General features: G+C 49.5%; 1 protein-coding gene across 4 annotated transcripts in view; it reads left to right on the top strand.

Annotated features, from left to right (window-relative positions):
• IL1RAP (interleukin 1 receptor accessory protein) overlaps nucleotides 1-23,158 on the top strand; it is a 58,020-nt gene that overhangs the window by 20,342 nt on the left and 14,520 nt on the right. For 2 of the 4 annotated variants that reach the window (XM_067561013.1, XM_067561014.1), the window contains exons 3-9: nucleotides 7,612-7,897; nucleotides 8,653-8,845; nucleotides 12,956-13,121; nucleotides 13,706-13,777; nucleotides 16,477-16,606; nucleotides 18,966-19,114; nucleotides 22,862-23,011. In XM_067561013.1, the coding sequence (XP_067417114.1) occupies nucleotides 7,612-7,897; nucleotides 8,653-8,845; nucleotides 12,956-13,121; nucleotides 13,706-13,777; nucleotides 16,477-16,606; nucleotides 18,966-19,114; nucleotides 22,862-23,011 (1,146 nt within the window). Of the gene's footprint in view, nucleotides 1-7,611; nucleotides 7,898-8,652; nucleotides 8,846-12,955; nucleotides 13,122-13,705; nucleotides 13,778-16,476; nucleotides 16,607-18,965; nucleotides 19,115-21,477; nucleotides 21,704-22,861; nucleotides 23,012-23,158 lie in introns of those variants that run through there. The other 2 variants (XM_067561016.1, XM_067561015.1) reach the window with 2 other exon arrangements.

Here is a 23,158-nt window from a genome sequence, read left to right as displayed (position 1 = left end):
AGGCTGAGCGCTTTGCGCTGATTTGTCATGCTACCTTCTTTCAAAGGTTGTTTTGCTGCACTCGCCACCACACCAGGAGCTAACCGGCAAGTACTGCCCTGCTCTCGCCCATGTGTCAGTTTCCTCATTGAAGTGCGTGGGAAAGTGGTGATTTACTTCTCGTTTTCCTCAGGCTTAAAAGCCGCTCAGAGCCCCATCTTTATCGTTTCACTCTCGGTTTAAAAACTGCTGAGCCTGCCAGAAGACACAGCATGTTCCGTTGTGCCCAGGCTGCTTTAGGGTCACCTGCGCACCTTATGATAAAGACAGTTTTAATTTTTAACCCCAGATGCACAGTGAAGGCACAGAAATCACTGTGCCTGTCAGAATGTCACAGGCAGCGCCGCCGAATGGTTAGACAGCAGGGCTGTGAGTCAGGAGCTCCGGGGTCTGTGACTGGCTCTGTCACTCTTTGTAGGACTTCTGGTGAGTCTTTTAGGGCCACTTGGAAAAGTGGCTTCTAGTTCCATGTAACATAATTTTGGGGTGTCCAGCTTTGGACACCTAGGGGTGAAATCCTGCTCATGTTGAAATCAATGGCAAAATTCCCATTAACGTCAGTGGGAGCAAATGGTGACATCCAGCCGATAAAGAGTAGGGCCTGATCCCAAGTCGGTTCTTCCCTCTCCCCCCCCCTCCTCTCTTCTGTTGAGCAGCTACACACGTACATAGGCCACGCGATGGTGTCGTATGAAGGTTTGCTCGGTAGCATCTGCCGTGTGCCATTTCCCGTGTATAGGAGGCACGGCGGTAGAATGGGCGTGGGCTGGAACATGTGTAGAAGTCAGAATCCTCAGACACAGTCTGTGTGAATGGAGTGTGTAATTGCACAGCTCCCGCTGCCTGTGTGAGCAGACCCCCATTTGGCTGCTGGCACGGGCTAGTGTACTCAGTTTGCCTTGTTCTCTTCCTCTGTAATGAGCAAACCAACCTCTGCAGTCTTGGCTTGGAGCGGAAGGTGGGGGATTTTTCGATCTTTAATACTTTGTACTTAATCGCCTTGCATGACCAACTTTCCGTGCCTCATGGACGCTGATTCTTTATCAAGCTGAATGTGAGCCTGGCTCTCTCTCCTCCCAGCTCAGCGTATTGCTGAGGCTGAGTCATATCAGCTGTGATTAAGATAATGAGGCAGCAGCAGCTAAAGGTGGCAGGAAGCTGCTAAGCTGATAGCAGTGCTGTGGTTTTCAACCGTTGTTTCATTTGCGGACCCCTAAAAAATTTCAGATGGAGGTGGGGCCCCTTTTGGAAATCTTAGACATAGTTTGTGGACCCCGGGTCCATGGACCCACAGGTTGAAAACCACTGTAGTAGAGCACTGCTGTCTGTTGCTTCTGAGATGGGTGTGTTGGAGGAAAGCCCAAACAGATTGGAGGGAGCTAACTCTGGTGCCTGCTGGAGTAAAACAGCAGGAGCTCGTCTGCATAGCCACTAAGAAACGACCAACATCGCTGGCTCACAGTCTGCTCTTATCACGCAATCAAACGCTTTGGAGGGAGGGCAGCCTTCCAAGGATTCAAGACCATTAAAAAGGATGCATCTATTTGGCAAGCGGCGTAGTAGTAGGTGCCAGCAGGGTATATGGCTTGTTGCGTAAGCAGCTCTTTGTAATTCCATCTCCAAGATTTTAATTAGTGATGGGCAAAACTGGGGGTGGGGTTGGTTTGGCAGAATTTCATTGCTCAGGAGTTTGGAAAAGCAGAAAATGAAGAGGAACTGGAAAGGGCCTAGAGCTGGGTCCTATTTCTTTGGAACCACAGAAGTTTGTGGAAGTTGGGATAAAGGATTCTGGATTTGGCATATCTGTAATTTAACCACTTTTAAGGGAGGAAGGGCTGCTTTAAAGTCCTTCCCCTTGTGGCAATTTACAAAAGAATGTACTCAATAATAATCTCTCTCTCTCTCTCTCTCTCTCTCTCTCTCTTATATAGCTCAAAGCACTTTACAAAGGAGGTCAGCCTCATTATCCCCATTTTACAAATGGGGAAACTGAGGCACTGAGCCAGGAAGTGATTTGCCCAAGGTCACCCAGCAGGCCAGAGGCAGAGCCACGAATAGAATTCAGGTCTCCAGGGTCTCGGAGCAGTGCCCCGTCCACTTACTGTGTGTGCAGGTGTCTGATGAAATTTGGGCGTGTGTGCGCGTACGCGCCTGTGAATCACGGGTGCGTGTGCTGTGCATGTCTGGGGGGAGAGCATTTCTGATTGGCTGCGTGTCCCTAAGGGGCGTTCCTAATGAGGGGGAGGGAGTGTTGTGAATGAAGCTGCATCAGATTTCCAGAATGTTTCTTTTCTCCTTTTCGAAGGTCTAGCGACTCCGTTCTTTTCCTTCCTTCCCGAGCACCTTCTCCAGCGCTGCTCTGTGCAGAGTGGAAACCCACCCCCAGCTTTGGTCAGCTTTTGAGCAGGATCCTGGCTCCTGAAGAAACTGATTTCCTGCTAAGCCTGATCCCACGCGGTACAGCCAGGCTGAGAAAGAGGGCAGGTGTAGAAATCTCACTGTGGGCGAGGTCCGTGCTCTGACACCCACAGCCCTGGCCATTCAAAGTTCATTCCCCCATCCCTCTGTTAGCTAGTTTTCCGGGTGCATCAGAGAAGAACTGTAGAAGGAGGGAGTCCGTTCTCATCTTTATCTCAAGGAACATTACACTAGCGCGTGGCCTTAGAATGGCCTTTGTCTCTGCTCTCCACCCTCCTGCGGCGGGAGTTCATCCCTTGCTCCTGACACTCTGCCTAGAACACGTTTGCCCACCTGCCTACACCTCAGTTGCTCCCTATCCCTTTCCCATGCAGGACTGTAACCCAGCCTCTGAACAGCTAGTTCCACACCCCGCTATTAACTGCTGCTGGCTTTCCAAACCCTGTCTCCTTCTCTTTGTTTCACATCCCTCTTCTCCTTTCGCCTTCTGTATGCGTTACTCCTCTTGCTTACACAGTGAGGTAGTTTGGTGGGTGTAGGGTATTGGAGTGGGACGCAGGAGAGCTGCGGCTGATTCCAGCCTCTGCCGTGAATGCCCTGTCTGACCTTGGGCAAGTCGCTTCGTCTCTCGGGAGCTCAGTTGCCCTCTGTGCCATTTGAATAGTAATGGCCACCCTTGGCCAGTTCAGACGGTAAAACTCTTCGGGGCAGGGAGTGGCTCTTACTCTGTTTGTACAGCAGCAAGCTGAGTGGGACCTCAGGCGTGAGACTGCAGTGGTACAAATTCATACGAATGACAGTGATACTTGCATGAATTATTTGAAAATTGAACTGTATTGGCATCGCCAGGGTGAGTATCCGCGGACTGTAATTGAGTTTTTTCAGCTCTCTCTGTTAGGCATCTTTAATACGCCCATTGCTGCAGTCTCTGAGGTTCTGTCTACACAGCGAAGAAAAACCCACCGCTGGCCCATGCCAGTTGGCTCGGGCCGTGGGGCTGTCTCACTGGACTGTGACAGCCAGAGCCTGAGGTAGCTGAAACCCAGGTAGCTCCACTGACTCCACTGACTGCACCCTGAGTTCAGGCAGGTCCTCTGGCCCTGATCCAGGAAGCCCTCCTTGGTATCGTTGTTCCAGTCAGGGCACAGGGCATTGTGGATTATGGGCGCGGCGGAGCATCCGCTTTGAGCAAGGGTGGAACTCTAGATGACCTCCTGAGGTCCCTTCCAACCTAATCTGCTATGATCCTATGAAACCCTGTGTGTTGTGGAAAGATATTTTACGGGATTTGAAGTGTCCTGGGAAGGACGAAATGCCCTTGTCACTACTGACATGGCCACTGGAAGTGTTATGCGCTCTCTGGCACCAGCGGCAGATAGGTTTCTGCACGTCTAATGAAGCCTGATGGATTGGGGCGGGGGGAGGAGTGGGGCAGGGAGCCGGCTCACAAAACACTGCTGAACACAAACAAATCAAGATCAGTTTCCAGCACCGATTAGATCTCCTACATCCTGGGAAAATGATACAGCCAGCGCTCTCCAGGCCTGACAAACCCAGCAGGTTCTGCATTGTTCTGCTATAGTGGCGAGTTAGTCACAGCAGCAAAGGGCATTAGCCGCACTGGGAAAAGAGCCACTGAAATGAAAGAAAAGGGTGTGTGTGTGTGTGTGTGTGTGTGTGTGTGTGTGTTTTCCTTGACAAAACCCAACCTCTCAGGCATGAGGCACCGACTATTGTAGATCTAACTGCACATCGGCACGGGAGTGCTGGCCACACGGCTGCATCCTTTCACAGCAGCCTGAGCCTGGTGGAAGGGGCTAGAGCGGAGTCCAAAGGTTTAAACGTCAGATATACCGCTTGTTTCTGCCATCCACATTGCGACTGACAGGCCTTGGCTTTCTGTCCTGCGCCCTTGCAGTGTTCAGAGGGCTGGGAGCAGTCACTGCCTCCCTGTTATCATAGAAGATGAGGGTTGGAAGGGAGCTCAGGAGGTCAGCTTGTCCAACCCCCTGCTCAAAGCAGGACCAAACCCAACTAAACCATCCCAGCAAGGGCTTTGTCAAGCTGGGCCTTCAAAACCTCTAAGGATAGAGATTCCACCACTTCCCTAGGTAACCCATTCCAGTGCTTCACCACCCGCCTGGTGAAAAAGTTTCCAACCTAGACCTCTCCCACTGCAATTTGAGACCGTTGCTCCTTGTTCTGCCATCTGCCACCACTGAGAACAGCCTAGCTCCATCCTCCCTGGAACCCCCTTTCAGGTAGTTAAAGGCTGCTATCAAATCCCCCCTCATTCTTCTCTTCTGCAGACTAAACAAGCCTAGTTCCTTCAGCCTTTCCTCATAAGTATTGTGCTCCAGCCCCCTCATCGTTTTCGTTGCCCTGCTTTGGGGTGGATGGGGCAGCCATTCTTTAGCAGCACGGTCACCTGCTGCATTCACTGAGGCTTGGAGCCTGCACCGTCTCCAAGCTGCGATTCCTGAGCATGTCTTGACTCCTGGATCCAGGCAGCAGGTTCCTTTTGACAGCCTTACTAAACGGTCAGGAAAACGTACCCAGCCCAGCTAACATGTCTCCTTGCCCACCTGTTACCACAGTGGTTGCCAATACTGGAAAGCCAAAATTATATTTTGCTTGGCCGTCCACAAAACACCCCCAGCCACAGGTGCTGGAACGAGGCGTACGGCCGCATGCTCTGGCTTGAAGTGGTTTCCATTATACACAGGGTTTACGATTTGGTTCCCTGGCTCTCAGCACCCCCCACTGTAAAAATTGTTCCAGCCCCCCTGCCACCGCCACGCCCTGGGAGGATGAGTAAGCAGAGTTTTACAGTGCTGCCTGGGGGGTTCTTCCAGAGTACAAAGGATTGTTCAGGATTGCAGAGCTCGTTGGCCCTGAGCCCAGGAACTTCAGCCCGGCCATTTTCACATAGGTTTCTTTCCCCGCTGGCCCTGCCATTTGAAGTAATAAAGACGACGGTCACCGCCCAAGGGGCTAGAGTGACCTCAGTGGCAGACAGAGCGCAGGTGAGAACGGACCCCAGGAGTCCCGTTGTCCAGTCCCCTGATCTGATCCCAAGACATCACAGGGGAAGGACAGCCCTTCCCGTCCCTTCATGGGACGCAGAGGCGGGGATGAGGCTGTAGGCTTTCTTTGTGAAAATAAATAGCCCTAAAGCAAATGGCAGTCAAGCTCCATCATGCATGTAGCAGGCAGTCACTGGCTGAGCTGTCTGCCTTGTTAATAACTTTGAAGTCTTGCCCTTGCGTAAATCAAGAGGCCTAGACCTCCTGGTTCTAAGCAGCGTAGCAATGTACTGGTCCCATTCAGCGTTGACTGTGATGCCGGTCAGCAAATTCCCACCTCCCTGTCTTGGACTTGCAGGAAAAGGTTTTCAATACCACTTCACCTTGGCCTGACTCTGGCCCCAGGGCAGTCCGTAGGAGTTTTACCACTGACTTGACTAGGAGCAGCATTAGGGCGATGCTGTGTGCTTTTGAAAATACCGTCCCGAGAGTTGAAAGGGAAATGATTTTTAATTTCAGTTTTCACTCTTTATGCCGTTTGCTTTCTGCACTCAGATTGAAGAAGGACATGACTCTGCTCAACTTGGCTTCGGGTTTACCGTTTTCACTAAGTTTCTCCTGCCAGTTTGGGCTTCTCACACGCCCAGGGAATACACATTCAGTTTTCATTTGCATTTTTAAAATCTTGGGCAAACGTTTATATGCAGATTGGGCCAGATTCTTCAACTCATACATTTAAGTAGCTCTTAGTTTTACAAGCTAGGGTTGCTGAGTCCTGTTAGGTTGTGTTAGCTCCGCTCTTCACCCTGTTGCAGATTTTGGGCCAAAATACTTCCCACAGTCCCTTTGAGGAAGAGAATGTGCCAAAAGGGCCTGGTCCCTCAAAGGCAACGGGAGAGAAGGCAATGGGAGACAGCAGGATTGGCCCAAAGAAAATAGGTCTGAGGACTCTGGTTTTCTGCCTAGCAATGCTCCTGCAATCTCTGCACGCATGAGAGGCTCTGTGGTAAATCCACTCCCGCCTGCATTGTCATAGTATCTGAATGTACTGCTGCATCTGAACTGTTTTCTGTGTGAGTCACTCTGGTTTTCTGGGTTAGCGTGAGTAGGCGGCTTTGCACTAGCTGACACCTCCCACCTGGCAACAAGACACGGCCCTGTGTCCTATGTGTGCCCTCGCAAATGCTGGGGAAGCGTGCCGGGCTGCTGTCTGAGCCAGGATGTGGTGTCACACCACTAGCCTCCCTCAGCCAGCAGAGGGGAATTGGCTTGCCAGCTCGGTGGCTTTGGGATTCAGTTCCATCCCGTGTCTGATTTACTGGGGCACTTCCGTGCTGATGCAAACTCAGGAAAGAGAGACGCCCGCTAAAGAACAATGGGCCTTTTGCCTGTGACGTGTCTTTATTCCTTTGTTATCGAGGAAGATGCATGTGGGTTTGCTCAGCAGCTTCCCTCCTCCCAGCCCAGCTCCTGCCTCTCCCAGACCCTGCAGTGAATGCCCACAGATGCTATTTTATGACGTGGAGCCGTGGGAATGCCGCTCAGGGCTCTGTTCCTTTTCCCGTGCTGCTTCCTATGTCTGGAGAACCTTCCCCAATGGAGTCCACTGTGCCTCCTTCCATGCCACGTCCCCCAGCTTTACTACCAGCAACCTTGCCACGCTATCATATAAACAGGTCCCTGTGTAGTTGGCATCATAGTGCCCCTGAATTCTGCAGCAACCACCCCTAAGTTCTGTGGCAACGTTCATTGAGTCTATCGCCACGAAATATCCTACCTTCCCGGCCCAGAAACACACACAGCTGCGGCGTAATGTTCCATCGAGGAGTCATTTTCAGGTAGGATTTCTCTCCATGCTCTCCAGGAAGCCTGGCTCTACCAGCTCATGTCCTGTGATGTGGCCCTGGCAGGGACGCGTGTCTTAGGAAATTGTAGGAAAAGCACAAAGAAGGCCGCTGGTGTCCATGTGCCCGGTATTCTGAAGGCAGCATTCTAGCACACCAGCGCAAGGGGCCATCTCTGTCTCCACTGAAGTCACTAGACGTGTTGATTTCAATGGGAGCAGGAGCACATACACAGCCGTTCTTTTCTGCCCGCATGAAAGCTACGTTGTCTGTTCTGCTCCTAGAGCGCTGTGATGACTGGGGAGTGGACACCATGAAACAAATCCAGGTCTACAACGGGGAGCCAGCCAGGATCAAATGCCCGCTCTTCGAGGCCTTCTTAAAGTACAACTACAGCACGGCCCATTCGGCTGGCTTAACCCTTATCTGGTACTGGATCGGGAAGGACTGGGACCTGGAGGAGCCAATCAACTTCCGTCTCCCGGACAATCGGATCAGTAAGGAAAAAGACACCCTTTGGTTTCGACCCGCCCTGCTCAACGACACTGGGAATTACACCTGCATGCTCAGGTAAGCAATGCAGTAGGGCTCTGGGTGTCAGACTTTTAGGGCACTCAGATGCCTTGTATGTGACAAGAAATGTGTTGCTAGCTTGATATCTTAATGACGGGTGAAGGCCACGTAGGTAAGAATGAATGGTGAAGGAATGTGACAATTAAAGCATTCTCGGCGCCACGTGAATTCATATTATAATAAGGCTTAGCACCTGGCAGACATTAATGCACGTGCCTCTCGGTGCTAACTGCAAGAGAAGACTGGCAAAATCCACACGCCCTCTCCTTTGAGGAACAATCTCTGTATAGGGAGTGGAGAGAGCTTCAGATGCAGGGTGATATGCCAACTGGATGCTAGTTTGCCAGAGTTTCCTGATACTCAGAAAGAGTTCCAGGGATTAAAACCAGCTCCAAGCGCAGGAGAAAATGAATGGAGCGTCCCCAAAGCAACAAAGAGATCTCCATCTGGCTTCCCCGTCATGCCTCAGACCCCCTTGTTTTCATTACAGTCGTAAAGGATGGTACAGTCCATGAGTTGTCTGTGCATGGGGAAAACAGTCGTTAGGCTTTTCTAATGCATTGTACGGCTGCTGTGTCTGTCGGGAGTTTTCTTCCGACATGCAAATGCAACCATTCAGGCTGTATCTACCTCCTCAGAGCCGTGATTTCCACGACACGAACCGTGGCTTTTAATTTGATTTCATTCGATGCCGTAAGTAAACTAGACCAAACTAATCGCATTTCCCTCCCCGTACCCTCCTTTGTCCTTAGAAACACAACCTATTGCAGTAAGGTTGCTTTTCCCCTGGAGGTTGTTCAGAAGGACCAATCTTCTTGCGTCAGCCATTCAATAAAACCCACCGAACAGTTGTTCTATTTGGAGTATACTAACGAGAAGATCATTTGCCCCGATATTGATGGATTTTATCCACCCAGCGTAACGCCGACTGTCAGCTGGTACAGGGTAAGAAAAGGAGCTTTGCCGTTGGCCGGGCAGCGGGTTGCAGTGCTTCTCGTCCGAAAGCTGGGCCATTTAAGAACCAGGAGACAAACTTCTACCCCCAAACTCCCTGCAGCAACTCAGTTGAAATTAGCAGAGCTGCTGCTATGATCTCGCTCCCTTTGAAATCAGCAGTAAAACTTCCCTGGCCAGCAGTGATGCGGGATTGGGGGCCTAACAAGGAAGAGTTTAGCCTCAGGGTGGCCTTGTGGGAAGGGTGGTAGACTGGGACTCTGGAGATCTTGGGCAGGTCACGTGCCTGTTCTGTGCCTCAGTTTCCCCATCTGTAAAGCGCTTTGACATCTATGGCTGAATATTACCATTCGGTCAAGAGCTTTGAAAGTGACGAGTGATTTTTGGGTGCCCGACTGGAGGTTCGACCTGAAAATTAGGCCCCTTTCTGGGGTCTACAGTTGGGTGCTCCTCGCTTTTGAAAACCTTGATGTCTTTTCTGCGGTTTTCTTTATTCTGACGAGAACGAGATCCCCCTGGCCCTGGCTGGCGATAGTCAGAGCAGTGTCCCGCTCTGCTCTGAGTAGGACTAGATGACACAGTGGTAAGGATGTTAGTAGCTAGTCGAGAATCCCCTAGGAAGTCTCAGTGGATGTGCGGGCTGAGAGGCTAAAATCACTGATGTTTATACGGCACATTTTGATTCTTAGCTGGAAGGTGCCATAGGCATGGAGCTGCTCACTAGCGACATTTGGGAATCAGTATATCTGGTCTCACTAAAACCCTTCCTTTTGGGCCAAGAGGAATGTCTTCATTTTGGTGTTGTAAATGACTAATTTGCAGCATCCATTGGCATTCAAATATTGACAGTCAATTAGCAGAATGAACAAAAAGCCCCATTTAAATCATTTTGCAGACAGCAAGCCATTCTTTGCCTCGTAAAAGCCATTAACAATGGTATATTTCCTTTGTCTTAAACCGTTACATTAAGATAAATCTGAGTTGGAAATGCACCATTCAGAAATCATCTCTTAGAAAATGTACAAATCTTTGGCTTTTATGACAGTCAAGATGTCATCAGCATAACCCCATTCTGAAAAAGGACCTTGGCACTTGGTACAGGCTTCTTACTTTGTCTGACAAAGAGGAAGGCTTATTAAAGTTCCTGTACAGTGGATTTCTTTTGGTCAAATCCTCAACTGACCTCAGTTAACATAGTCCCATTGAGAGCAATAATGCTGCTCCAATTGACACCCAGCTGAGGATGTGTCCTTGAAACTTGATATCAGTTTGTGAATACGGTGAAGTTTTCTTCTCCTTTTTTTTACTTTTGTATCTTTCTTTCTTCTGGGATCCTCACCCTTCCCACAGCTCAATATAGCAAAGAGCTCTTTCTCTTACAGGATCTGATAAGTTAGAGATGGAATAAATCTACTAGGTCACTATCACCTTGCCTATTCAGGATAATTTCCTACAGAACCTGAACTCACTTTTGTAGAGAGAAAGAAGAGGCAAAACCCAACACAGATAAAGGGGAGGGGTGGAGACAAATTTTTATCCAGGCAGTTTTCTTGGTACCCAGATTCTTCAGCGATAAAAGCATTAGAAGTGCAAAGATGGTTAAGGTTTTACTTGCCACAGTGTTCCATCACTTCCCTTGCAAACCTTTCCACAGCCCCCGTAGCTCTCATAGGAATTTTCCTCTGACATCTGGCCCGAGGTTTTCCTTTTTAATTTCATCCCATTACTCTGACTTTTACCCCTTCGGACTGATCTAAATTCTTCTTCTTCTTTCTTGGTGTTTATACCCTCCAAATAATTTGTTGATAGTTATGTCTCCCCTTTGTTCACTGCTTAGCTGAGCGGTGTGCATTTATGGGCTAATTTTCAGAGGTGCTGAGCACCCACAGATCCGGTCAGCATTAGTGGGAGCTCTGGGTGCTCAGCACAACTTTGAAACTCTGAAAATCACAGCCTAAAAGAGCCTCGTGGCCCAAGGAGTTTAAGGAACGTTATGGCAGGAGTCCCCAGCTGGCACTGTTACAGTCTCACATATTCGCCTTCATACTGTGTGAGCAGTGTAAGTCTGAAGACACTCTGTCTTGTTAATTTTGTGATGTGGGTTCTTCGGGGGAGCTGTTGTAAACAATGAGGGCGTTCGCTGTGTCTTCATCTCTCTAATTCTTGATGCAGAGCTGCTCCCTGGGAAGTGGGTGTTGGTGCCTGGGCTGTTATTTCTGAAAGAGGGGATTTGCCTGCAGGCTGGTTGTGTCATCTTCTGTTCGAGGACAGATGCCTATAGTGTGAATAAAGAAGTGAAACTAAGGAAATTCATAGAATCATAGAATCATAGAATATTAGAGTTGGAAGGGACCTCAGGAGGTCATCTAGTCCAACCCCCTGCTCAAAGCAGGACTAACCTCTGCTATATCATCCCAACCAGGGCTTTGTCAAGCCGCAGCTTAAAAACCTCTAAGGATGGAGATTCCACCACCTCCCTAGGTAACCCATTCCAGTGCTTCACCACCCTCCTAGTAAAAAACTTTTTCCTAATGTCCAACCTAGACCTCCCTCCCTGCAACTTGAGACCGTTGCTCCTTGTTCTGTCATCTGACACCACCGAGAACAGCCTAGCCCCATCCTCCCTAGAACCCCCTTTCAGGTAGTTAAAGGCCGCTATCAAATCCCCCTCACTCTTCTCTTTTGCAGACTAAACAAGCCCAGTTCCCTCAGCCTCTCCTCATAAGTCCTGTGCTCCAGCCCCCTAATCATTTTTGTTGCCCTCCGCTGGACTCTCTCCAACTTGTCCACATCCTTTTTGTATTGGGGGGCCCAAAACTGGACACAATATTCTAAATGCGGCCTCACCAATGCCGAATAGAGGGGAATAATCACTTCCCGTGACCTGCTAGCAATGCCCCTCCTAATGCAGCCCAATATGCCATTGGCCTTCTTGCCAACCAGGGCACACTGCTGACTCATATCCAGCTTTTTATCCACCGTTACCCCCAGGTCCTTTTCTGCAGAGCTGCTGCCCAGCTCGTCGGTCCCCAGTCTATAGCTGTGCATGGGATTCTTTCTTCCTAAGTGGAGGACTCTGCACTTTTCTTTGTTGAACCTCATTAGATTTCTTTTGGCCCAATCCTCCAGTTTGTTTAGGTCACTCTGTATCCTATCCCTACCTTGCAGGGTATCTACCACTCCCCCCAGCTTAGTGTCGTCCGCAAACTTGCTGAGGGTGCAATCTACCCCATCCTCCAGATCATTAATAAAGATGTTGAACAAAACCGGCCCCAGGACTGACCCCTGGGGCACTCCGCTTGTGACCGGTTGCCAGCTAGACATGGAGCCATTGATCACTACTCGTTGAGCCCTATGCTCTAGCCAGTTCACTATCCATTTTATAGTCCATTCATCCAACCCATACTTCTGTAACTTGCTGATAAGAATACTGTGAGAAACCGTATCAAAAGCTTTGCTAAAGTCAAGGTATATCACATCCACCGCCTTCCCCACATCCACAGAGCCAGTCCTCTCATCATAGAAAGCAATCAGGTTGGTCAGGCATGACTTTCCCTTGGTGAATCCGTGTTGACTGTTCCTGATCACCTTCCTCTCTTCCAAGTGCCTTAAAATGGATTCCTTAAGGACCTGCTCCATGATCTTTCCAGGGATTGAGGTGAGGCTGACCGGTCTGTAGTTCCCCGTGACCGGTCTGTAGTTCCATTTCTACATCAGTGATTTCTCCATCAATGGGAAACTGACCTGAAGAGCCCCAAGAACTCACACTGCTTGGAAGAGAGGCAAAAAGGAGATAGACATCCAGTTAACTGGGGGAGGGGTGCTTAATTCCTTCCAGTTCCTTTGACTATCCCAGCTTTAACCTTTCCTGAAAAGTAATTCGCTCCATCTGGGGAAACTGAGACACTGGGTGGGCAAGTGGCCCCCTCACCTTATTGGACTCATGAGATTTTGATACAGTAGGAACTAGACCTTAGCCTGAACTGAATCAGAATCCAAATGCTGCCTCCTAGGCTTTTCCTGTAGGTTTTTATAGGAGGATTTAAAACAAGTTTCTGTAGTCTAGTTCCTAAAGCGTAGCTTTCTTCTGTCTGCTTCCAGAACTGCGTGTTGGTGAAAGGCTTCCATGACCGATATCCGGAGGGCCCAAAGCTCATCATTGGCATCGTCCGCAGTGTGTACGAAGGCAACTACACCTGCATTGTGACCTACAAGGAGAACGGACGGACCCACAACCTCACCAGAACCATAAGGGTGAAGGTAGTAGGTAAGGAGGAGAAAGAACCTGCAGCATTGTAGCCGCAGGAATGAAAAGATCTGGAGAAGGCTCTTGTGGGTGACTGACGATTGGTCTCCCCTCAGACTCCTGGGCATAAATAAATTGATTAACTTGCCACTGCCAGGAGTGCATTTTGGTTTGCGGGGGCCCAGCCTTCCCTGGCACGTGACTCCCAAGGACACATCTCAGGCTAGGCGAGAAGTTCCAGCGAGGATGAGCTGATCTGGGCTGGCCTCTGCTGGCACGTGAATGCATAGCCCCTGTCACGGTTGTGTAGTGCAGGTTAAAGCCTGTCTGTGTTGATCTCGACGCACTATTAGAAATGGAGTCTAGTTTTTCTAGTGGCTGCTGTATATTCCTGCCTTCTCGCAGGCTGTAGGATCTTCAGGGCAGAGGATCTCTCTTCAGAGCTGCCCATAACGCGGGAGAGGGGTACCCGGAGGGAGTGAATGACCCTAGGGTATGGACCTCACAGACGTTAGAGTGTGGCATATACAGTGGTTAGTTACTATAAGATAGTCTGAAATAATTCAAAATCCTAATGAAATCCGATTGTCTTTTCTTGTCTGCAGGATCTCCAGAGAAGGCAATGCCCCCGCAGTTTATCTCTCCAAATGATAAAATAATCTACGAGCTGGAAGCAGGTAAAACACACTGGTAGCTGCCCATTCTCGCGCCACCCGGGAAGCCTGCATGCGGTGATGGGGAAGATTATCTTAAGCCATGAAATTGAGCACAGAGGTTCTTCTCGTTTGCCAGCTTTCCCACGGCTCTCTTTCATGCCTTTATCCAAAGCATCTGCGGGGCCGTGATTGCTTTGCAAGCAGCATGAGACGCTGTCCTCTCTCTAACTTCCAGATTGCCGAGGCCCATTTGTGGGACACGAGAACACAGCTTAAAAAGGTTATTCAGAGAACTTCCTGCAGGTGTGACTGGACTTTCTCTGCTCGGTGCTGATTGCCTGATTATACTAACCCTCCCCTCCCCTCACACAGTCTCCTTAGCTCATCTTCACTCCACACCTGCCCCTCTGCTCCCCTGCACCACACCCATTTCTTTCCATGTAGCCAATCTCCTCCTAACTAAACGCCCCACCAGCCCCCACAAAGGAAGTCATGGCCACCATCACATAGTTCACTCTGCTGGTGTGTGCTACCACTTCCCTGACCCTGTGTGTGTCTGGTCTCTTTAGACTATAAGCTCTTCGGGGCAGGGACCCTCGATTATGCTGGGTTTGTGCGGCACCTAGCCCATTCTTCATTGGTCATGAGGCACGGACAGCTTCCAGGAGCTGCAGTATTACAAATAATAAATAAAGAACAAACATGAGTAATAATAACCAGGAAGATTTTGTATTGGAGGCACTGGATTCACGCTCAGAAGAACGGAGTTCAGTCTGCGTCCTGCCACAGACTTCCTGTGGGACCTTGGGCAAGTCACTTACTCTCTCTGCACCTCAGTTCCCCATCTGTAAAGTGGAGAGAATAGCCCCGCCTTGTCTCCCGGGCGTGTTGTGAGAATAAGCCAATTCTTGTGTGTCGGGGGGGGGGGGGGCGCGGGGGGGAGGAAGGGGGGGAGGCACTGTCACCCACCACAGACTTTGCTGTCTTTTCCCTGCATCTTTCCTAACCTGGTTCCCCCACTCCTCCGGCACTGCCGGCCCCACAACTCCCTCCCCCCAGGGAGTAAACGTAGGCTACTTGCCTGGGTGGCCAGACACACTGCTCTTCTCCCAGGTGGTGACTGCAGTCTGCTTCCTTGCAGCCCCCTTTGCTGTCAGCTTCCTGCTTTTGTAAACCCAGCCCGGCCCGTTCCTCCCTCATTCCACCTGATTCCCCTCAGCTATGGCCTGGCTGGTTGACTGGCCCCCTTCTTAGCCTACATTAACCCCTTCAAGGCACGTGTGGGGTGAATACCCCATGATAGGCGCTCACACTGTGGTGTTAGGAACCACAACGGTACCTGGGTAGGGAGAGATTTTGTGTTGATATTCGTAAAAGAAAAGTGAAATATTCCCATTATCACGGGGTGAACAGACATTTGAAAACGTTTTTTGGCCTCATTCCTGTAGGGAGAGAGAACTCATAAGAACGTAAGAACGGCCAGACTGGGTCAGACCAGTCATCCACCTAGCTAAGTGTCCTGTCTTCTGACATAGCTGATGCCAGGGACTTCGGAGGGAATGAACATAACAAGGCAATTATCCAGCAATTCGTCCCCTGTCGTCCACTCCCAGCCTCTGGCAGTCAGAAGTTTAGGGACACCCAGGGCAGGGGGTTGCATTGCTGACCATCTTGACTAATAGCCATTGATGGACCTATCCGCCATGAACTTACGTAATTCTTTTTTGAACCCGGTTATACTTTTGGCCTTTACAACATCCCCCAGCAATGAGTTCCACAGGTTGACTGTGTGTTATGTGAAGAAGTACTGCCTTTTTTTTCTTTTAAATCTATTCATTTCATTGGGTGGCCCATTGGATGGTTCTTGCATTATGTGAAGGGGTAAATAACACTTCCTTATTCACTTTATCCACACCAGTCATGACTTTATAGACCTCTGTCATATCCCCCCTTAGTTATCTCTTTTCTAAGATGAACAGTCCCGGTCTTTTTAATCTTTCCTCATATGGAAGCTGTTCCACACCCCTAATAATTTTTGTTGCCCTTCTCTGTACTTTTTCCAATTTTAATATATCTTTTTTGAGATGGGATGACCAGAACTGATCAGTATTCCAGGTGTGGGCATACCATGAATTTATATAATGGCATTATGATAATTTCTCTCTTATTATTTATCCCTTTCCTAATGGTTCCTAACATTCTGTTAGCTTTTTTGACCTCTGTTGCACATTGAGTGGATGTTTTCAGAGAACTAACCATGATGACTCTACAGTTTCATCCTTGAGTGGTTATCGTTTTGTGTGTCTAGTTGGGATTATGTTTTCCAATGTGCATTACTTTGCGTTTATCAACATATTTTGCTGTTAGTGTTTGTGTCTATTGCTAGTTTCTCTTCAAATTCTTTTTTGGCCTGCCAGATTTTATACTCCTTCCTATTTCCCTCAGTAGGATTTCCAGGTTTTAAAGGATGTCTTTTTATCTTTAACCTTCTCTTTTACTCTGCTGTTTAGCCATGGTGGCATTTTTTTTGGTCCTATTCCTGTGTTTTTTATTTGAAATATACATTTAGTTTGAGCCTCCATTGTGGTGTTTTTTAAAAGTGTCCATGCAGTTTGCAGTCATTTCACTCTTGTGACTGTTCTTTTTAATTTCCATTTAAACTCGGGCCATAACTGGCTCTGGAATACAGAAGCATTAAGCTGCTCTTCCTTGTCTCCTAGGGGCTGAGCTTGTTCTGCCCTGCGAAGTCTACTTCACCTTTCTGAAGGACTCCCGGACAGAGGTTTGGTGGACCGTTGATGGAAAAAATACAGACGATATTGCAGACCTGAAAATAAAAGTCTCCGAAGGGTAATGTTCAGTCAGAAGGATGTTCATTTTGTAGCTCTCTGCTAGCCACACAGGGGATGCCACAGAGGGCCCTGGGCCACTCAACGGCATTGTGGCAACACCTGGCGCTCCTGATGGAAAGAGCCTTTTCAGGTTACTGGCAAATCCCGCACTTTAGGAGCCAAGGGATCGCTCATTTCTTGGTATTCATGAGATCAAATTTCTCCAGGGCCCAATGCAGCACCTGTGTGTAATTATGATCCTTAACTGTAAGCTGCTCATTGTTTGTCACCAAGTTTTCTTTCAAAAGAGACATTTTTGCGGCACTCCATAAGCTAGAGAGAGCTCATAATTGGTAATATCCCCACAAACTAGCTAGTGTGTGCCAGTGCCCTCTAATGGAGAATCAGAGAACTGCATCACTGTGTGTCATAGACCCTGTACTGGCTCTCTCTTTAGCTCAGGAGGTTGTTTTTGGAACAGAAGGATGCGAGTTCTCTCCTCACCATCCTCACAGGGACCTGAATTTGTAGATAGCAATAGATTTGTTACGGTATCTTCCATCCCTATTACGTTTTTCAGTCTGGAAGATCCCAAAGTTCTTTACGGCCTATGTTCAGAGATCACTTTGTAATGAACCGTGACCTCACGCGCACACACCACAGTCACAAGGGCGAACGGAACCCCCAAGACATTAGCACCAAGTACACAAATCTTTCCTCCTTGAAATGAAGAACTCCCCTCGCTGTGAGATAGTAGCAGGCTGGGACCAGACACTAGAGGGAGACATGGTCACAGTCCGTTACTACAGCTTTAGCCGCTTCAGGATAGACTATAGGAAGTATGCATAACATTTTAGGACAGGAAGAGAAGAGAAACGCCCACTAGAAACTGAAAGGGCGCTGCAAGAGGCTGAGTAATTACCCAAATCAGAACGTGCAAGGAGACTGAGATGCTCAGAAAAAGTGCTACGATTTGTCTGAAAAACAGCACTGCACCCCCTAGCATCAGGATAGCACCTTCATTCAGTGCTGACTTAGATGCCAGAATACCCTGTGGCAGCTGGGATTTCCTTGGAATTGTCTCATCATGGCATTTAGATTTAGCATTGCTTATGTAGTGTCAGGTTAGCACCTGCAGGCGGTTCATGAAGAACTGGGTGAATTGTGGTTCTAGAAATCATTTTAGGCAAGTTCTCTGGCCTGTGCTATGCAGGAGGCCAGACTCAATGATCACAACAATCCCTTCTCGCCTTGGAATCTGAGACTCTATGAATAGGTATTACAGGAGCACATAGAGGTTCCAATCATGGTTGGGGTCCCTTGTGTTGGTGGCTGTACAGACATACCAAAAGACAGTCCCTGCCTCAAAGAGTTTACTGACTAGACAGACAATACAAAGTGGAGGAGAAAGGAAATCTTCTTATCCCCATTTTACAGATGGCTAATTCAGGCACAGAGACTAAATGACTTGCCCAGGGTCCCACAGAGAGTCTGTGATAGAGGTGGATATTGAATCCAGGTCTCATGGGTAAGGTTAAGATTTTGTCATGGGAATTTTTCATCAAAGTCAGGGACAGGTCACGGGCAGTAAACAAACATTCATGGAAGCCCGTGGCGTGTGGGTGGTGGGGGACTGACAGTCCAAGCCCCGCTGCAGGGGGTGGGGATGGCTGAGAGCCACTCCAGCCCCTGGGGGGGAGGAGGGGTGCAGAGCGGTTGCTGAGAGCTGCTCCAGCCCGGGTGACGGAGCCGTTCCAGCCCCGCTGCTGCGGTGGGGCTGAAGCTGAAAAAGTGACAGAGGTCCGTTAAAGCAATGAAATCCGTGACTTCCGTCACTCCCTGGCAAAATCGTATCCTTACTCATGAGTCTTTGTCTAGTGCCTTATTGCAAGCCCACTCTTCCCCTCTCAATGCCCCACAACCCCAGGTGATCAATCAGATACCGCACACCGGCAGTAAGAACAAATAACGCCAAGAAAATTAAAACCAGATCAGTTCACAGAGCAATCAAAGGGTTGAACTGTTCTGCTGTAAAAGTTTCTGTGAAAAATGAAACAATTCCTAAGGATGGGTGTGAATTTGCAAAAAGGAAAGGCTGAATTTGGTAAAAAAAAAAAATAAAAGTATTCATCACAAACAGTTCCGGAGGGGTGGCCGTGTTAGTCTGTATACAGTAAAACAACGAGGGTCCTGGAGCACTTTAAAGACTAACACGTTTCTGAGGGCATAAGCTTTCGTGGGCTGCAGCCCACTTCGTCAGATGCATGCTGTAGCCGCAGAAATGTGTTAGTCTTGAAGGTGCTACAGGAGTCTCTTGTTTTATCACAAACAGCACAGCCAGCGTTAGCGGATGCAACACTTTAACTTTTCTGTTCCAGCGTCTTTACTGACCACCTTGAAAACAAGCAGATAACAAAGACTCTGGCCATTTCCAAAGTCACACTCAAGGACTTGAAGCGCAACTACACCTGTCATGCCAAAAATGCCAGAGCGGAGGTTCACCAAGCGGCTGTCGTGAGAATGAAAGGTAATGAAATTGCACAGCAGTGACTTAAAAGATGCAGTGAGGAAACATCTTAGTTGCATGGTCGAACGTGGAAGAAATGTCCTGGGGCAAGGTGGGCCTTGGCCAAATGTGCTCATACAAGGGAATAGGGGGAGTAAATATTTCCTGCCCCCCTGCTCCTGTGTAGCCTTGTGATTGCTGCCCAGATTGGAAGAGAGCAGAGGCTGCAAGTTGATATTTCCCACTGCGGTCAAGTGGGTGGGGAGAAAGATGGGGGTGTGGACCATGGCTCTGTTCTCTCCATTCACCAAGAAGTGGAGCAGGGCCAACGAGACTGGTAAGTTGCACCCTGAAAGGAACGAAGTAAACTCCCCCAAAGCAAGGAGGGAGCAGGGGGAGAATTCTGACCGAGTCACGGTTCCTTCTTGATGCTACTTCTGAAGTGGTGCAGCTGCTTGTCACCCTTCCACGGGGCCGAGCCCAAAGGCTCAGTTTAGCCCTCAGAGAGTCGGGGTTCAGGGCCAGTGAGCTGCCAGTCCTCTGTCCCTAAGGAGTTTTCCAGTTCAGGACCCAGCACCACATTGTTACCCTACATCGGCTGTAAGACCCCTCTGGGAGGTGCCATCCAATTGCTTGCTAGAGGTCCGTTCTCTCCCTGCTGCCTGCCCACAGTTCCCATTTATCTCTGTACCTTGGGGAGCGGGGAGAATACACATCCTGCCGCAGCCAAACCTGAATGCTTTTCTAAGTTCATTTCTTCTGACCCAGCCTGGCTGTGCCGCCTTTTTTGCACTCTGATCCTTCCTCGAAAGCTCCAGGGAAATTTATCCTGGAGGCTGAACTACATAAACCGTTCTGCCCTAAACGAGGGAAGAATATTTTCCTCCCGCCCTGTGCCAAAGCGGTATGTGCAGTGGGTGTTGTCAGGGGCAGGGGGGGCTTTTGCTGAGACCCGGCATTTCTGGGCTGTGCACCAGAAAATTGAAACAGCCACGAGCTAGACTTGCCAGTTGAGCTATGAGCTGAGCTTCCCCTTGGCGTCCAGCAATGGTCACCGTTCCAGGCACCGCTCGGTGTCTTTCCCCCTGGCTTAAACATGCCACAGCTTTACAAGAGGGTCAACGGAAACTCCCCAGTGGATGAGAACATAAAGTGCTTCCAGCCAAAACGATTCGTCTCCTGCCACACGCAGCATTTTTTGTATGGGGTGACCCGTGTTATGTGCACCCGTAAAACACGCCCCTAAGGGCGGACTTCACTTCATGAGACTACCTTAGCCAATGCCTGATAACTGCCCCTCACTGGGAAACTCATCTGAGCAACCTCTCTAACCCTGGGGCCTCTTCGAAGAGCAAAGACTTGCCGTCTCTCATCATGGGTTTCCTGACAGAGCCTCTCTCAGGCCGGGCACCTGCTGGTTTCCCAGCCAGTCTGACTGGAAATGCCTTTTGGAAGTTGCTGCGCTTGCAGCCCTTCCACGCTGGTTTCCTTGGAGATGCCCAGACGGAGACTAGGCAGACAACCTCAGAGCAGGAAACACTCATCACAGAGCTCTGGTTTTGCCTCAGGGACTGTTGGAGATTGATCTAGAGAGAGCCACTGCCAGGACCGTTGGCAGATTCTGACCCACGGTGGAGACAAATGCAGTTCAGAGACATGGACCTCGCAAGCAGGCTCTTTCTCCAGCTGTTTCTCTCTTAACCAAAGAGGTATTTTTCCTGTTTCACACACCCATTTCACAGCAGCCAAAAGCCTTTCTTCAGGCCTGTCCACACAGGGTTTCCTTAGCCAGGCAGACATTTCTGTTACCTCACTAACCTCAAGGGGTTGAGAGCGCTGGAAATGGCAGGCCGGAGAGACTGCCCTGCTGCAGTTCAGAATCCGTGCGTCAGGAAAGACGGCTTGTTTCTAAGACGCGCTCCTGGAGAGCAGCCTGCCCTAATGTCGCTTTATTTCAAACGTCAGCGCTTGTCCCCTTTTTCTTTGTCGAATTGTCCACTCCAGACAATCTTTTCGTATCCCTCCAGAAAGGAGCCCCAGACAGAGCACGCAATTAATCAAGGCCAGAGTTTCGTTAGAGCCATCTCTATATCCACCTATCTTAGGCTTTTCTCTGGCAGTGTCTATGCACTTACTTCTTCATGGATGGCAGTGTGTACAGGTGTGGGAAATGGAGATCCCTGGCGTGCAAACCCTTTGTTTAGAAAACACCGGCATCCAGGGCCTCCCCAGAATGCTGTTTCTTGGCTGACTGATGCTTGACTGTCTGGAACTCTCTCTCCTTCCTGTCCACTCTGCCAGACCCCCGAATAGTTGGCTGGAAGCTTCTCTTTCTGTAGACAAGTTCCTTATGTCCTCTTTTCTTTTTCTGCTCCATTCCACAGCAGAATGCAAGAACCGGCCTGGATCACTGCAGGCAGAACAAGCTTAATTCAAAGCCAACTGGCTGCCGACCGTCACATCATTGCCACGTGCGGCTCAGGCTTGCCAGAACCTCACTCTTCGTACCGTTTGCCTTATCAATGTTAGCCAGCGGGCTTGTATTTCTTTGGTGTTGGCTATAAAAAAATGTCCCCCTCTCGCCTCCACTGGTTTGTATTTATTTCTGGCTCCTGGTCTTCTTCTTCCTGGGCTTGTCTCTTCCATTGTTTCCCGTGTCTCTTGTATTGTTCGTTACCCATGGAGACTCGTTGGGTTCTGTCAGTTTCAGCGTTCGCTTTCTGCTGCTCTGGTGTGTTCTCTAATAAAGTTCCGTGGCATCCAGGAGTTTTGTGCTGCTTCCACTTAGTGCTGATCTCTCCCTCTTCACACTGCCACTGTGCATGTCCCCTAGTTCAGCTATGCCCATTGAAAAGTCAGGGTTTGCCGAGACACAGTGACCACGGTAATTCCTATTCTGAGCAGAAGGAGGAACGGTGGCAGCTCAGATACTACTGTTAGCAAACGCTGGCTTCTTGAGAGTGTCTGCCACACCTGCGTCTTGTTTAGTACAGGTAGTCTGGCCTCTTTGCAAATATTTCCATCTTTCCAAGGTCATCTCAGAGCTTTCCTTCTGTCTGTTGACTAGAAAAAGTCAGGTTATGGTTACTGACGTACTTCTTGTCCTGTTGGGACGAAGCAGGAGAGGCGCATAACATGGTTATTCATTGCGGAAGGAGTATGGTGACCATGAGTTATTCTGCCCCAGGCTGTTGGTTTTGGCCTGGCTTTCCCCAGATCCATGCACTGATCATGCCCACTGCACTTCCGCACGCTGTGTCTATGGTTATGTTTGCTCCTGAAAAGGCTGCTTTCACAGTCGTACTGTTTGGGCCCAGGCCCAAGTGAGGGCAATCCTGTGGCTGAAAGGAACGGTGACTCAGAGATTCCTCTCTGGCCACCTGTCTTGCTCCGGGAAGATGTGGGGAGTGATTAACTTCACCCCTCTCCAGCGTCAGTGCAGGTCACAGAAGCAGGCCGTCAGTCATTTTGCTTCCCCTTCAATTGCCTCCTTCACGGTGCAACCACCTAGCCCCCTATAACTGCCCAGGCCCAGGGCTGCTCCTGTGTGTGTGTGTGTGTGTGTGTGTGTGTGTGTGCTCCTCTGTGTGTGTGTGTGTGTGTGTGTGTGTGTGTTTAGGCATTAGCCTTTGATGTCCTACAGGAGCCATTTCCAGTTGGGCTCATGTTCTATTATGCCACTCAGCGGCCTGCGACCCAGCCATGTGTCCATTAAAACGGATGCCCGGCCCGTTCCATGCAAAAAGCCCTGTCTGTTTTTAACCCCAGTTCTAGCTCCGAGGTACACCGTGGAACTGGCCTGCGGACTGGGAGGCACCATCTTGCTGGTGGTAATCCTGATAGTCATCTACCACGTTTACTGGTTGGAAATGGTTCTCTTCTACCGGGCTCACTTTGGAACGGATGAAGCCATTCTAGGTAAGGGGCTCAGGGGGTGACAGCAACTACTTCTGGCCACCAGTCCCGCTGGTTCTGCAGGTAACTTTTGTGTCCGGCCATTTCTGCCCTCTTCAGAAGCAGGGTAGCACTGGCCTGAATGTCCTTAACTCTTACTGCTTTTCTGGG

Source organism: Emydura macquarii, unplaced genomic scaffold (genome assembly GCF_026122565.2).
Source record: "Emydura macquarii macquarii isolate MOO-44397 ecotype Brisbane River unplaced genomic scaffold, CSIRO-AGI_Emac_v2 contig_2365, whole genome shotgun sequence".
NCBI lineage: Eukaryota > Metazoa > Chordata > Testudines > Chelidae > Emydura > Emydura macquarii.
The sequence above is the reverse complement of the archived record's forward strand: the minus strand, read 5'-3'. Positions and strand labels throughout refer to the sequence as shown.